The sequence below is a fragment of the Sminthopsis crassicaudata genome, chromosome 4 (genome assembly GCF_048593235.1).
Source record: "Sminthopsis crassicaudata isolate SCR6 chromosome 4, ASM4859323v1, whole genome shotgun sequence".
NCBI lineage: Eukaryota > Metazoa > Chordata > Mammalia > Dasyuromorphia > Dasyuridae > Sminthopsis > Sminthopsis crassicaudata.
In genome coordinates this window covers 324085996-324101490 of record NC_133620.1, presented here as the reverse complement: position 1 = coordinate 324101490, position 15495 = coordinate 324085996, and the positions used below count along the sequence as shown (strand labels likewise).

Below are 15495 nucleotides of genomic sequence, written 5' to 3'. Positions count from 1 at the left end.
ATCCATTTAGAAATTTTAACACCTGCTTATCCGCTAATTATTCCACTTCCAATCCTCTAGTTGGGCAAATCCTGTCCTCTTTATTCTCAAATCAATGAATCATTTAAAAGTTCTTTCAACTAACAATCACCATTAAAATGACATTAAGAAATCATTACTATTTAAACTAGAGAAATGCATAGCTCAACAAGCTGCATGTCTCAGGGGAAAGCATACAACCATATTCACTAACCAGGATGTTATGTTGTCCAATTATATATAATCACTTCTTTCTAAACAACAAAGCAACTATAAATCCTATTCTTCCTTTATTGTGCTTTTCCCTCTCATATCGCAGAGGGCAACAAAGAACAATAAGCCCTTCTCAAAGACCATCTCTCTCAACACCCTATGTTACTGATGATATAACAGTTTCCTCTATGAAATCAAGTCCTTATTTATTCATCCCTTCGAATTCCAAATACTCACTTGATTTTTCATTTTATGATTTGACCTTAGTAGAATAAATGACATTATTTTTGGAGAGAATCAGTCTTATGGTTTCATTGATATAAAATTCTCAGAAAGGAAACTTTGTCGTTGCCAATTGCATTTGCTTTGATATTTTTGGATGTGTTCTTTTAGCCTTTTTGTGTCATAGATCATTTTTGGCTACCCAGTGAAACCTACCAGAGGTTCTCAAACTATGGCCCTCGGGCCAGATGCGGCCTGCTGAGACATTTATTCAGCCTGCCTGGTTATGGCAAATGGGCTGAGGGGCAGAGACAGAGTGTGAGCTTTTGTTTTTACTATAGTCCGACCCTCCAATAGTCTGAGGAAGTGAACTGGCCCCCTATTTAAAAAGTTTGAGGACCACTGCTAGACCCATTCTCAGAGTAATATTTTTAAATGCATAAAATTAAATGCATCTTAAAGCCAGGTCTTCTGGACTTAGATTCCAGTCCTTGATTTACTCCACCTCACTTTTTTCTTAACCTTTATTAGCAATTGATGATGATGATGATGATGATGATGATGATGATGATGATGATGATGATCATAGCAACAATGAATTTTAACTATGAAAAATTCAGGGTTAGTAGAAGAGAGCAGGGATCATGGCAAGTCAGTGTAGGAGTCCTTGAGTGGCCAGATATTCCTTAAGACATCCCTTAAATTAGAACATGTAATTGTCTTTATGTATCTCTTAATTCAATTGAAAGTATTCCTGTTCTAAAAATGAATTACTGAGCTGAATAGAGAAGGTTCCTCCCTACTGTAACCTAAATTTTATCATAATTAGTTTGTTTGACATGTGGTTACAAGATAAATGGATTAATTATATTTTATTTGCAAATCATTAAAAAGTATTAACCAAAAATGGTTTTCCCTGCAGATTGTTTTTGGTTGCCTGGGGTAAGATAATTAAAGAGACAAAGGGGAAAAAAATTCTGTACACCATTAATCTAATTAAAGATAATCAAATAAACCCTTAAGCTAACTAGAGGTAACTTTGAAGCCTGTGATAGAAGCACACTGAGCTCTTCCCTGTTAAAGGAGCCATTTATTGACAATGTTAATGAATTAATTATTCTAAATCCTTTCACATTTTTGCCACTTTCTGTTGAATAGCCTCCATTTGATGGTGAAGATGAGGATGAACTCTTCCAGTCCATAATGGAACACAATGTTTCCTATCCAAAATCATTGTCCAAAGAGGCTGTTTCCATCTGCAAAGGAGTAAGTAGAACTTATTTACTTAGCAGAAGCTGCTTATGATCATGACCTAAAGGAAGTAGCTATACTGAATTGAATTGTTTCAACCCAAACCCAACATTTGTGAATGGAAGGATCCATACCCCTCTTCTACCACTGTTCTGGATTAGAACCTGGAATGTTTGACACTCAAGTTAAATAGTGATTATTGTAAATCTTTCAAGTGCAGGATAATTACCAGTTATTATTATTATTATCCTCTACTCACCAATCTCTTTATGACTGCATTCCCGGAAGCTTCTTCTATTCTCCTGAACTCAAACAGTTTTTATATAGCAGTATAACTGGATTCTCTGTATAGGGAAAAAAATGCACACTTTTAAAAAATTTTATTTGCAATGCTAACACTTTCTTTTTTTTATGTTGTAATATTTTTAATGCTAACACTTTCTAGACAATAAAAGCATAAATGAAGTTGTGATTTATTGTAATTGCCTTTTTCCAAAGTGCAAATGCTCACAATGAAAACTTGACATTCTCACAAACCTGTTAAAGGTGACTCTAGCATACCCTTGATTAGAATCCTGTGAAATCAACCCTCTATTGTTCCTTGGCTTAATTTTGTTCATTAGTTTGATTTCAGAAATATTTCTTCATATAAATTTCCTCATACTAGTTTACAGATGAATGAGAAATACAAATCACAGTCCATGGGGTGGAACAGGTACATTTTGAGAAACCTCTAGATATATTCATTCATTCTTTCAATACCATGTGTAGAGTATCTCTAGGTGATTGGTTCTATAAGCAATACAGAGAGAAAGATGCAACAACTATCAGATTATTGATAGCAAGGACTGGATATTATTTACCTTATCTAGTAATAATGATAAATTGAACTGAATTATTAATAACCTCTGCCCTAAAGAAGTTTCAAGACTATTGTTATATCAAAGCTTGAGAGTAGGGCAGATTAATAGAAATTGTCTCTGCAATTTTTTTACATATGATCATGCAATTCTGGAGATTTGGGTACAGCTTAAAAATAAACAATATATACATAGAAACAAGCATACACATGCCAACATCACAGATATTACAAACAAATTGCTTAGAGCATCATAGTGCTTTGAAAAAACAAGCTCTAGTTAACTAATTCTGGTACAACCAGTGTTAGATATGATGGCCAAAGATATGGTGGCAGGGAGCAATGAATGCCAGAAGATGGAAGGAAAATGAAAAGAAAAAGTTGAAAATAAAAAGAAATGTGATAAAATTGATGCTAGAAGCAGATTACCATTTAAACCTTCCATGACATTTCCCAGCACTTGACTTGTATTATCATCATGAAAATTATGATGGAAATAACATTATAGTACAAATTCAATTATTTATTCAACTTGGGAGGAGAGAATGGGATAAAGAAAAGGAAAGTTTATTCACTAGAGTTCCCCTTTTCTCTTTTACTTTTTTTGTTGTCTAGCTAATGACAAAGCACCCTGCAAAACGCCTGGGCTGTGGGTCTGAGGGAGAAAGGGACATCAGAGAACATGCATTTTTCAGAAGAATTGACTGGGAGAAACTGGAGAACAGAGAGATCCAACCACCATTTAAACCTAAAGTGGTAAGTAAAAAAAGAAAAGCTTAATTTTTTTTTTGGGGGGGGAGCATGAGTGAAGTCACATTTCCCAGGACAGAAGTAAAAGATGATTTAGCAGCCCCAGAACAAAGAAAATAACCAATGTTTTCTTCTGCCCTATTTCCTTCTGCAGACTCACCCAATTTTATTATATGGTTTCATGTAATCAAAATTGTTGTTCACTTTAGGATGGAAAAATTGATCTGGCTCCAAATATTGTTTTATGATCCTATTGTTCTTATATAGAAAAATGACTTGAGCCAAGCAAGGATTGATTTAACTCCCATAAACTCATATCAAACATGAGATTTAATACTATGGCTTGCTTACTGGTAGGTAAGAATGATATTTCTGACCATTTTTAAAGTGTTCAGTATGATCAGAAAAACAAGTCCTGACTAGTAATGTTTTCTTTGGTTCCCATCTAATAAATCCCCAAATTTACCATAATTATATCATATGTCCTCATATTTTACTTTCTCATTCATTCCTGAACATACTTACTTCAGCTGTTATTTCCAGACTTAACATCTTAATTAGTTTTGTGTGTGCTAGTTATTCCATTAACTAGTTTCCTGACTACTGGCTTCAAATTATATTTGATTTTGAGTTTCTTTTATTTAACACACTTTTTTATTTTCACCAAATAACTCTTTCCAAATAATTTGAAAACATCTGGATCATTTCTCCATCAATATCTCTAGTAAAGCATCTATTATTTGTATTGTCTCTGAAGGCTCATAGCCAAAAGATTTTCTCTCAAAATGGAGAATTTGGTTGCTTTGTGTGGTAATCACTAATTGAGCATTGTCTCAGTCAAACTGCGGACTGTTAAAGACCTTCACTTAAAAAGGCCAAGGGTGATCTCTGATCATACTGATTTATATCTGACCACTGGACCTAGATGTTTCTGGAGGAGAAAATGAGGCAGGTGACCCTCCATAGCCCTCATTTAAATCCAATTTACCTGCATGTCATGACATCATTTCCATGATGTCATGGTCCTCTTAGAGAAAGAAAGACAAACAAAGAATGATTACCTCTCTATCAGCTCATTTTCCTTATTTAATTTTCATTCTGAGCTCATAAACAGAGATATGTTCTGAGATTTCTACATTTATTACCAAGACTACAACATGTTTCTCATTATTGAAACAATTTGTTCTGAATCCCCGACACAAATTATTAAATATTTATTTTGTTAGCTATACTTTTTCCTTCATAAACATTTTCTCATCTTTTCAAACCCAATATTTCTTAGCCTTAAGTAAAAATATCAAGATTACTAATTTTATTATTTATTAACAGCATAAAAAATAATAAAGCAAAGACATAATAATTTATACTACATCACCTTTGAGAAAGTTCAAAGTTAAAGCACTTTAACTGCTGATTTCTCAATTCTGGAAATATAGTCCCACTACTCACATCTCTCAAGATACCAATTAAACTTTTCTCAAAAATTCATGTTTCTTCACAAGATAAGAATGAGGGTTAGTTCTTTAAATCCTTTTTTTTCAGTCACCATAGTTAAATCTCTACAGAATGACAAACTCAGGTAACTTCTGATGGGAAACAAGTGGGATTGAAGTGAATAAACATTTGTTAAGTGTCTACCATGTGCCAGATACTGTGCTAAACACTTCACAAATATCTTATATGATTTTCACAACAACCCTGCTAGGAAGTTGCTATTATCTGCATCTTAACAGGTAGGAAATTAGAAATAAGCAGAGGTTAAGTGACTTGACCAGATTATACAGCAAATGTTTAAGACAGGATTTGAAGTCAGGCCTTCCTGATTTCAGGCCCATTTCTCTACTGACCTTGCCACCTTGCCATCTCTAGAAAGGACCACCAAGCTGCCTCATTCTTGGAGATTCATAATCCAAGAATCTATTGCCTTTTAAAGACACATTAACCATAGTTATGTTTTCTAAAGGAGAGAATATTGAAGTTACATGCTTAAACACCTTTTAAAATAAAGCCACTTTTAAAAATGTAGACTAGAAACTATTTTAAAGGTTTCATTTTACAGATGCTGAATTTGAAATCCAAAGAGTAGAAATGACTAATTCAGTGACAGAATTCTTCTTATCATCCCTAATTCTACCAGTAGATTCCAATGAATTAGAATCTAATTTGAGTAAATATATCAACTGAAATGCATCAATACTCAAAATTTAACAAATAATATCAGTATCTAAAATTCATTGAAAAAATTCCAAAATTCCTAGACCCTAGACCCTGAAAAGTACAAATAAAGATTATTCCAGGAGTCAAATTTTTCCTTACTGCAAATATGCTTTTTTCTCTGTGGCTAGATTTTTTGTTTGTTTGTTTTTTTGCTGAGGCAATTGGGGTAAAGTGACTTGCCCAGGATCACCCAGCTAGGAAGTGTGAAGTGTCTGAGGTCAGATTTGAACTCAGGTCCTCTTGACTTCAGTGCTTCTTCTCTATCTACTGTGCCACTTAGCAGTCCTTGGCTAGATTGTTTGTTTGTTTTTTTTTTAATTATTAATAGACTCTTCATTTTCACAAATTGGAGATATAAGCATTCATTTATTCTTTTGTGAAATGGCATTCTAATAAATATTATCTTGGAAATAGAATTCATTTCAGACTTTTTGTCATTTAAATTCTTATGTCAGGTTATTATTATAGTAAGCTAATTAAAACTATTTTTAAAATAGACTATAATCTGAGAGGGATATTTATCCTTTCATTTGAGTCACAAAGAAAAAAATGGAGTGTGATAAAGAGAAGATTGAAGGACCTTCCATGACCAAGGCATGCAAGTACAAATGGGCTGACCAGAGATGTCCCAGACTGGGCTGCCACTGCCAGGGAGAAGGAGCTACTAAATCTAGTGAAGTGTGATAGCAAAGAGGCAGGGACCCTGCTGATGTGGGCACTTGCAGGCGAGCAGAGTCCCTAGTTTCATTTCCAGGGAAGATAGGACAGATGTAGTTTCCAACCACTGGAAGGATTGCAGGAATGAAAAACATTTTCAGGACAGTGTGATCAGGAATGGGACAGGACAGCCTCAGAAAATAACAGTTAAGAAAAACCTGAAGTTCGAAACATTTATCCCCTAAATGGGGATTAATGGGACTAGAACTTGATCACATTAGTGCTAAAAAAAATAAATAAAACATAAACATAAATAAAAATGAGCAAGCAAAGGAAAAAGAACCCAATCATAGATAGCTACTATGGGATTAAAGACCTAGGTTCATATTCAGATGAAGATAATGAAGCTTAAAAAGCCATTCCTTTGTCAGTGAGAAACGTCAAATAATCTCAAGCATGAAAACATTTATTAGGAGAACTTTTAAAAAAGAATTTTAATAATCAAAAAAGGGAGATCAAGGAAAAATTATTTTAAAAAAAAGAACAATCAAGAAAATTATGAAAAGAAAGTCAACCAATTTGAAATAAAGAACCAAAAACTTAAAGAAGAAAATAATTCCTTGAAAACTAGAATTAGACAAAAGGAAGGCAATGATCCTAATGTATGCCATCCAAGGGAAATTTAAACATTAAGGACCAAATAAAGTCAAATTGTTTGCTTTTTATATATGAAAAAATTTTATTTTTTATGATGGTGATCAGTTATTATTTCTTATTTTAAGGCTGTCATTTTTATTTGGGTATTTTGAAATAAAGGATTAGGTTGAACTGAGTATGATGGGGTGATTCTTAAAAAATCTGTAAAGGGAGAGATAAAAAGGAGCAATTATCTCATATAAATGAGGAAAAAATGAAAAATTAGTATGAAAGAAGTTGATAGAGGGAGGGTAGGTAGTACTGAAACCTTATTCTCATCAGGAATGGTTTAGAGAGAGAACAACATATGTACATATATACATACATTCATATAGATATAAATTATGTATATATATATATATATACACACATACATTGCATACATATAGATGTATATTATATATATATAAACATATATATGTATAAAAGTCTTCTAAATTCAGAAATAAATCAGATGGATTAGAGGGAAGAGGATAAAAGAAGGATTGTTAGAGAGGTGAGTATAGTAAGAAATAGGAGGATAAGATAGTGGGTAGAAATAAGGCAGAAGAGTAAGAAGGGATAGCAATAGGATAAAAAAGATAGTGAGGAAAACTAGGAAAGAAGAAAATCTACAACATTATATAATAAATAAATAAATAGCTTAAAATGTGAATATGATGAATTTGTCCATAAAATGGAAACAGGTAGCAGATTAAAAATTTGAATTCAACAGTATGTTGTTTTCAGAAAATGCTAGAAAAAGAGTGATACAAGAATAGAGGTCAGAAATAGAATTTATTGTATAAAAATCAGGGATAGTAATAGTGATTTCAGACAAAGTTAAAGCTACAACAGATTTAATCAATAGAGAAAAATGGGGAAACTACACTGTATGTCCGGTATAGTATTTAATATTGTTTTAGACCATTTAAAATAACTAGATAATATAAGATACCTGAGAACACATTTGCCAAACAGATACAGGAACAATATAAATATGACCATAAAACCTTTTTATACAAATAAAGCTAGATCTAAATATCTGAAGTTATATTTATTGTTCATGAGTATATGAAGCCAATAAAATTTTAAATAAAAATTATTTATGATTACTATTCATGTTTACTACTTATAGTAGTGAAAGGGCCTCCTAGAAGCATTCAGAAGTATTTTTAAGTTAATACAAAAAAAATTACTCCAAAAAATATCCTGTAATTGAGAGACTTCTAAGTCGCTACAAGCCAATTTGCTTCTTTGAACAACTTTTCTTGCAAACAAAAGTTATTTTTCAGGTGGAATCATAAAGAACACATTAAAAAAAAACAATTTTGGTTCTTATGCCATTTAGACATATAGTTGGGAAGTAACTAATTTTGAAGGAAGGAAGGAAGGAGGGAAGGAAGGAGGGAGGGAAGGAAGGAGGGAAGGAAGGAAGGAAGGAAGGAGGGAAGGAAGGAAGGAAGGAAGGAGGGAAGGAAGGAAGGAAGGAAGGAAGGAAGGAAGGAAGGAAGGAAGGAAGGAAGGAAGGAAGGAAGGAAGGAAGGAAGGAAGGAAGGAACGAAGGAACGAAGGAACGAAGGAAGGAAAGAGAGAAGTCTAGAAGTTCTTTTGTTCTTTTGTTATAAATGATATTGGTGATTCAGTAGTTAAGGTGGAGTCCCTAGACCTGACTTTAAATTCCGACCCTAGATATGTCATCCTGGACAAACCAATTAATTTCTATTTACCTCAGTTTTCTCATCTGAAAAATGGAAAGCACCTGCTTCCTAGGATTGTTGTGAAAATAAAATGAAATATTTGTAAAGCATTTCGCAAGTCTTAAAGCATTATATAAATTCTAGTGATGATAATGATGGTGTTTGTGATGATGATAGTGGTGGTGGTAGTGGTAATAGCGGTATAAATTCTGAAGATTGGAAAGGATTTATACAGACAACACTGACTGGATGTCCTGAAAATCTAATATGTCAAATTGAGCCTGGATTCAATTTAGAGGTCATCTATGCTTGTATAACAATGATAATAATAAAAATTTGTATTTATTCACAATTTTGCAATTCACAAAGCACTTTTCTTAATAACACTGAGGCATCTAGTACAAGTATTATAATCTCCATTTTCAGAAAATAGTAATGATAGCTCATTTATATAGAGCATTTTAAAAAGTATTTTCTTTTCAATGACATTGTGAAATAATTACTACAAGTATTCCAACCCCAGTTTTTACAGGTGAGGAAATTTAGGCTTAAAGAGATTAAGCAATTTGTCCACAGTCTCATACTTTGTCACTATTGGAGCTAATCCTGATGTATACCATTGTACATTATCACATTCAAGTAGTTTTCTAATCTACTGAAGCCATTCCTTACAAATTTTTATATTTGTCTACAATATTGGGGAAATGATTTTTAAAATAATCAATATAACGATGTAGCATTTATGTTGCAGTAGAAAGCTGTCCAGGAAGACCTGGGTTCAAATTCTACCTCTGATATATACTGATTATATGACAACTGAGCAACTTACTTATCTAGGTAGCTCCTTCACACTACAAGCTGTCAAGTACCAATCTACACTAATATAGAGACTGTCCTTACCCACAAGTTCCCTATGTTAGTAAAATCAGAGCTTCAGTTTCTAATCCTATTTTTGCTATACCAGAATTCCCAAGTATTGACAGTCATATAAATGCCTATGAATTGCCAAGTCCAATTCATTGCAAGACTCTTTCTCATGATGGCTACTACACAAGTCCCTCTAGGCAAAGGAGCCTACTATTCCCCAAACCTGCTGAAGTACAAAGAAGTAAGAAGTTTAAAGTGTAAAGAAAGAACCTATGCTTTCATTTCACATTACCAGGTTTAACTAATCCGTAAGCATTTATTAAGCTTCTACTGTATGCTGAGTACTATGCCAACCACTGAAAAAACAAAGATAAAAGCCATCCCCATACTCTTAAGAGGTTCACACTCTTTTATACTACGTGAGAAGTCTAATTCTTTGCTCCTAAATGTATATGTGGCTTTCAGACCTATATAAATTGAGCTTTCAAAAGATTAGCCGTAAGCTCTATATTCACAGGAAAGCTTATGAATAAACTTTTCTGCAAAATAGAGAATTTTCATTTACTGGAATAGTTCATCAATGTTTCATGTAGGCAAAGCAATGGAAGAAAACTGTTATGATGTTATTGTTGTTGCCCTTATTTTAACGACATTTCTATTTCCAAGTATGTGTCCCATAGGCAGAATTTTTAATAACGGATGACTTTCATTTAGTGTTTTTTAAGTTTGTGGAGCAGTTTATACACATTGTTCCACTTGAGCCACTTAACAACCCTATTAGGCATTATAAGTATTATTACTCCAGTTTTATAGATGAGGAAATGGAGTTATAAGGCATTGACCATAGTCTCACGGTTAGTAAATGTCCAAGCTGAACTAGGACCCAGCACTTCTTGACTTAAAATCCATTATAGTATCCAGGGGAGATTTTTGTAAGTGGTGATTATGCCAGTCCAATTCAGTTCTTAATCTCTACAGTTGATAGATAACCCTTCTCCAAATATTCTACTGTGTCCATTCTTGTTCCCCAGAAATTCTGTACCAAAATGCACTGGCTTCATTGGGCTTCAAAGTCTTCGGTGAGCACATTTTCAGAACCATGGATGAACAAATCAGCAAACTAACTTCTCCTTTTTTAACATTTGTTTTGTGTTTCTGCTTGTGTTGGTAATGAAACAACAGAGTGCTGTTGACACAATCTTCCCTGAGAATGCTGATCTTCTGAGATGGGAGTTAAAGGAGAACAGAACTATCATTCAGTGCCCCAAAGGTTCTGCTTAGTAGTTCAGAAGTGTTGATATTCCATCCCAGAAAATCAAAGCCATATGTACGCTAGCTTGAACTAGGGGCCAGTCAGGTAAACTGAAGTGAATGAAGGTAACTTTGTGTGTGTCCTTGAGCTTTCCATAGTGACCTCTCCACAGAACTAGCATCAATAATGCAAATATCAATGCATTCATCTAGTGTAATACTTCAAATGCTAGTTGGCCAGAAAACAGACAAGCAAGCCAAAGCAAGTTCCTAATATGTGAATAAATGAAAATGTGCACTTAAAAGTATATCATCCTTTTATAAATACTGCCAGAGTGCTTGCTTGGACAACACAGCTACTAAAATTGGAATGATACAGAGATTAGCATGTGCCCTGCACAAGGGTGACACACAAATTCTTGAAGCGTAAATACTGCCACAGACAAATATATCAAGCTATGTCAAATAAGAATGTTCTCTGCCTTTTATAGTTTCTGTTTATAGTCAATTTGAAATAAATTTTTCCTCTTTATTTTCTCAATGCTTTTCCTGTTTTTTTTTTTCCCTCCTATGATTATTTTTCTTTATTTCAAACTGCTCTTATTCATCCTGTATTCCCCTTCAATTGACAGGGAAGATATGTCTCCAAATATGAAATGTTGGTTGTAATTTAGTATAATTTAATAGTAAACACCCAAATAGAGATGGAAACATGTATTGCCTCTTTCTGTGACTTGTGAAATATAGAATATATCAGGTCCATCCCCCAGAATGAAAGGAAAGCTAGTGTCTGCAGGCCACAGACACTATCAACCAATCTCCCCGACAAGACTTTGTGTCTAATTAAATAGAGGGAAATCCTGCTGAAATGCCCTGAATTTAGTTCAATTTAATTCAAAAAAATTTATTCAGTTTGTTATCCAGTTTATGTCATATCAATGACCCTGTTTTGGTTTGTTAGAGTAGACATTACTAATTCTTGTTTGGTCTGTTTCATTAACAGTTTTATCAAACAGACTGGAACCTTCACAGAATCATTCCCAGACTAAGGAATTGCTAACACAAGGGAATTATAGTCTTTTATTATCATTATTATTATCATCATTATTGTTATTATTATTGGTCTAGGCCTTAGATCTCATCTTCTAAGAAGATTCCCAGTGTAGAATCTCCCTCTGTTATACAGATTGGCAATTCCTCTGTAACTTAGAATTTTAGAATTGTTGGTTGGGGTATCAAGAGGCTATGTGACTTGCCTTTGGGTCAATAGGAAGCATATGTCAAAGGAAAGAGTTCCAACTCGCATCAATCCATATATAAGGCCAACATCAGAAACATCAGAAAATGTAAACATCAGAAAATATTCCATTCACAAGACAAATATTTCATTCACACAGGGAGCAACATTGTGACTCACTGACACCCATCCCTTGGCTACAGAGAGATACTTGGTGAAAAGTAAACAAAAAATACGATAAAATAAATTATAGAATGTCAAGATGGCTTTGCTTAACTCAGAGTAGACTTACCCCTATGGCCCAGTTTGTTTTAGATCTCTGTTCCATTTTTCTGTTCAAAGCAAGTTGGCAGACAACATTTGCATCGTGCATGACAACAGAAATAGTGCTTACACATTTGTGGATGAGGAGATGTGTATAGGCAGTTAGAATGTGTATATAATCTAGGAAATCTTTGCTTGGGCTTTCATTTGCTACCTCGATTTAAAGGAGTGCCAGCTGTTTCTTTTCATGTGTGTGCTGATGGACTGCCTGAGCTCTGACATAGCTGCCTCAGAAGCTTGCGCTAGCTAGCTTCCATGGACAGCTAATAAGGTTGCACGTGAAATAACTCTTGTAATAAGATTTCTGTGTATATCCTGAGGAATAGAGGTAAGAAAACCAGGGTCAACAATGGTTTTATCTATAATTCTTCAATATCTGTATCTTTCCATATCCTCTCAGTTCAGATCGATATTGGTCCTTTGGAGGGTAATTAAATTACAAATGATGGTCACAGTCTGACTTGGACTAGAAGGATAGAAAAAAGAGGGAGAAAAATAGAGAAATTTGATCATATTATTAATAAAAATAACAGAAATCATAATTATATAGACACAGGAAATGTCTTTTACAAAATCCAAAAAAATTTACGAAGTACAATAAAAAAAATATTAGGATTACTTCTGCGTGGAGAGGGATTTGCCTTGACAAGGTCACATAGTAGTTAGTTAATAAATGTGTTAAACTGACAAAAAAGTGGGAGAAATCATTGAAACATTTTTAAATACATAAAAGACAACAAAGGGAAATATTTATAAGGAAGCATACAAACTCGAATGTGGCTTTCTGCCCTATTTATTATAATACATGCCTTTATAAGTAAGGGATGACCTTAAAAGTCACCCACGTTCAGAATTAAGTTTTGATTCAATGTTGTTAAATATTTCTAACTAAACCCCAGGCTATTCAAAAGTCAGTTTTTGTAGACTTACCTTCCAGAGTGTTTGCTTTTTAAATTTTGTTTGGGTAGTTAAACTACAACATGGCTATCTTGGGAGCAGAAAATGTTTTGTAAATGCCATATCCAAGAAGAAAATATGATGCTATGAAATTTTGTCGTGGACTAAGAATCTAGAAACCTGAGAGTAGGAAGTGATTCCAGACAATTGGGATAGAACTTCCTTCTCTTTAGGAACAAGCATTGAAAAATACTTTCCCAAAATATCCTCCAGGGGGATGCAGCTGCTCCCCACCACAGTATTCATTTGGTTTTGTTGACTTTGAGTCTGAATTGGAGGTCTCTTCATTTCCCAAAGAACTATATATATTTGAGGTGGCTTACTCATGGAGGGAAATGTGAATTTCAGAAACCAGTTATGTTTGATCTTTGCTTTGAAGTCTGTTGAATTTTTTAGAGGAAAATCACAATAGAAATGCATCCTATTAGAATAAAATCTGTATCATCCTAAAAATTGAAGACAGAACAGATATTACGTATATGTGGTTAGATTACCTATTCCTGATTAATAGAATAAGTTTTCCTAATTCATCAAAACTACTTTAATTCATATCACATCTAGGTGATCTTTAGCCCAAACAGCAAAATAAATGTGCCAGTGATAGAAAGGATAGTGATTTAAACAAATCAGTGAAGCACATCTATTTTTTAAACAAAACTAAACAAAATTCAGTAAGAACAGTAAATAAATCTTGAACAATCGTGTCAATGTTTCTGGTTAATTATTAAAGTAAAAGTTTCACCTAAGCCAGATACAAATTCTTAAAAATCAACCAGTTGACCAAGTATCTGATAATTCACTGTATTAGCATATTGTTACTAAAAATGTAGAATAGTCTGCACAAAGTAAGACAGATACTCAATTAATAGGATTTAAGAGCAGCTCATCTCAACATAGCACATTTGTTTTCTCTTCCAACCTACTACAAAACTCTCAAGGAAGCAATAACTAATCCTCACTACCCTTGGAGGTAGTGTATTAGAGACAGTGTGAGGCACTGGTAAAATCTAAAAGGGTTACTTTATTATTTTTGCTTATCTCCCATAGGGCATCTCTCCTTGATGCTTCTATTATGTTGCCCTTGGAAGCTTCTAAAGATAAAATATTTTATGTAAAAAAAGTGAATGTGTGTGTGTGTGTGTGTGTGTTTGTGTGTTTGTGTGTGTGTGTTTTATTTCCTTATGAGTGTGTAGGACTTTAAACACCAGCAATCCTGCTTTTCCTCCCAAATCCTTCCTATTTAGTCAGTCCTGGTTTTCAAAGGCCATTTTCAAATGCTCTCTCTCAAAGAGATTTCTTATGTTTATATACTCCACTGACCTCTCTCTTTTTCTCTTTTTTCACAGTGTGGCAAAGGAGCAGAAAACTTTGACAAATTCTTTACCCGAGGACAGCCAGTGTTAACACCACCTGATCAACTGGTCATTGCTAACATAGACCAAGCCGATTTTGAAGGGTTCTCTTATGTCAACCCACAGTTTGTGCACCCCATCTTGCAGAGTGCGGTATGAAACTGACCAACAGGAACAAAAAAACCCAATTCCCTGGTCCCACCCACAGTGTTCCTTAATTCCTAACATTTTAAGGTCTCAGTCTTGTTGCTTATTCCAGTTGGAGACCTGAAAATTGTAGGGTTAGAAGTCTAAATGTGATCAACCATTCAGGATCTCACTTTCAACCAAGAAACATTGTTTTAGTGAAAGTTGATATAATACTGAGTTTAGCCTTTTAGGAGCTGGTTGTCTGTCACTCTTACAAAGAAAACAAATTCTTAACCCATTTTGGTACGGTTTGATATATTTTCTTTAACTTTCACCTGTCAATTTTCATCAGTAGAATTCCTCATTATAGAGTTCAGGTTAGAATCCTCTCATTATCTGATAGGCTGAGGAATTGAACAGTCTTTGGAATGGAAGCATGGAAAGCACCTAAAGTAAGCACTGTGTTAGGGAAGGGGGTATCTCAGTGAACCAGATATTACCATGGTCTTTACTAGTTAGTTTTTTTAAATTGCTAGAAAAGACCCAGGAAGAACTGGAGCATGCAGATGATGACACAGTTACAAGCTAAACATTCCCAAACATAGGCTGTTCATAACTTAATCACAGCCTATCAGTTCTCAGTTTTTAAAAGACCAAAAAGAAAGAAAAGAAAAATCAGACAAATATGTCATGAATCCATCATATCATGTCTGGCTGGTTTGATAACTAGTTTTAAATTGCATTTCTATTAAGAGGCCAAATATTTTAAGAACAATGCTAAGGTAGCATATAAAATCATTTCAAATCAAAAGTAAC

General features: G+C 33.9%; 1 protein-coding gene and 1 non-coding gene across 2 annotated transcripts in view; both read left to right on the top strand.

Annotated features, from left to right (window-relative positions):
* PRKCA (protein kinase C alpha) overlaps positions 1-14977 on the top strand; it is a 488760-nt gene extending 473783 nt beyond the window's left edge. The window contains exons 15-17 of the mRNA XM_074260570.1: positions 1612-1719; positions 3179-3319; positions 14545-14977. Coding sequence (XP_074116671.1) covers positions 1612-1719; positions 3179-3319; positions 14545-14709 — 414 coding nt within the window. The 3' untranslated portion in view covers positions 14710-14977. The remainder of the gene's footprint in view (positions 1-1611; positions 1720-3178; positions 3320-14544) is intronic.
* On the top strand, positions 11016-11119 carry LOC141541991 (U6 spliceosomal RNA). The gene has a single exon (XR_012482000.1). It is a non-coding gene; the product is annotated as a U6 spliceosomal RNA (small nuclear RNA).
* Positions 14978-15495: the final 518 nt, after the last annotated feature.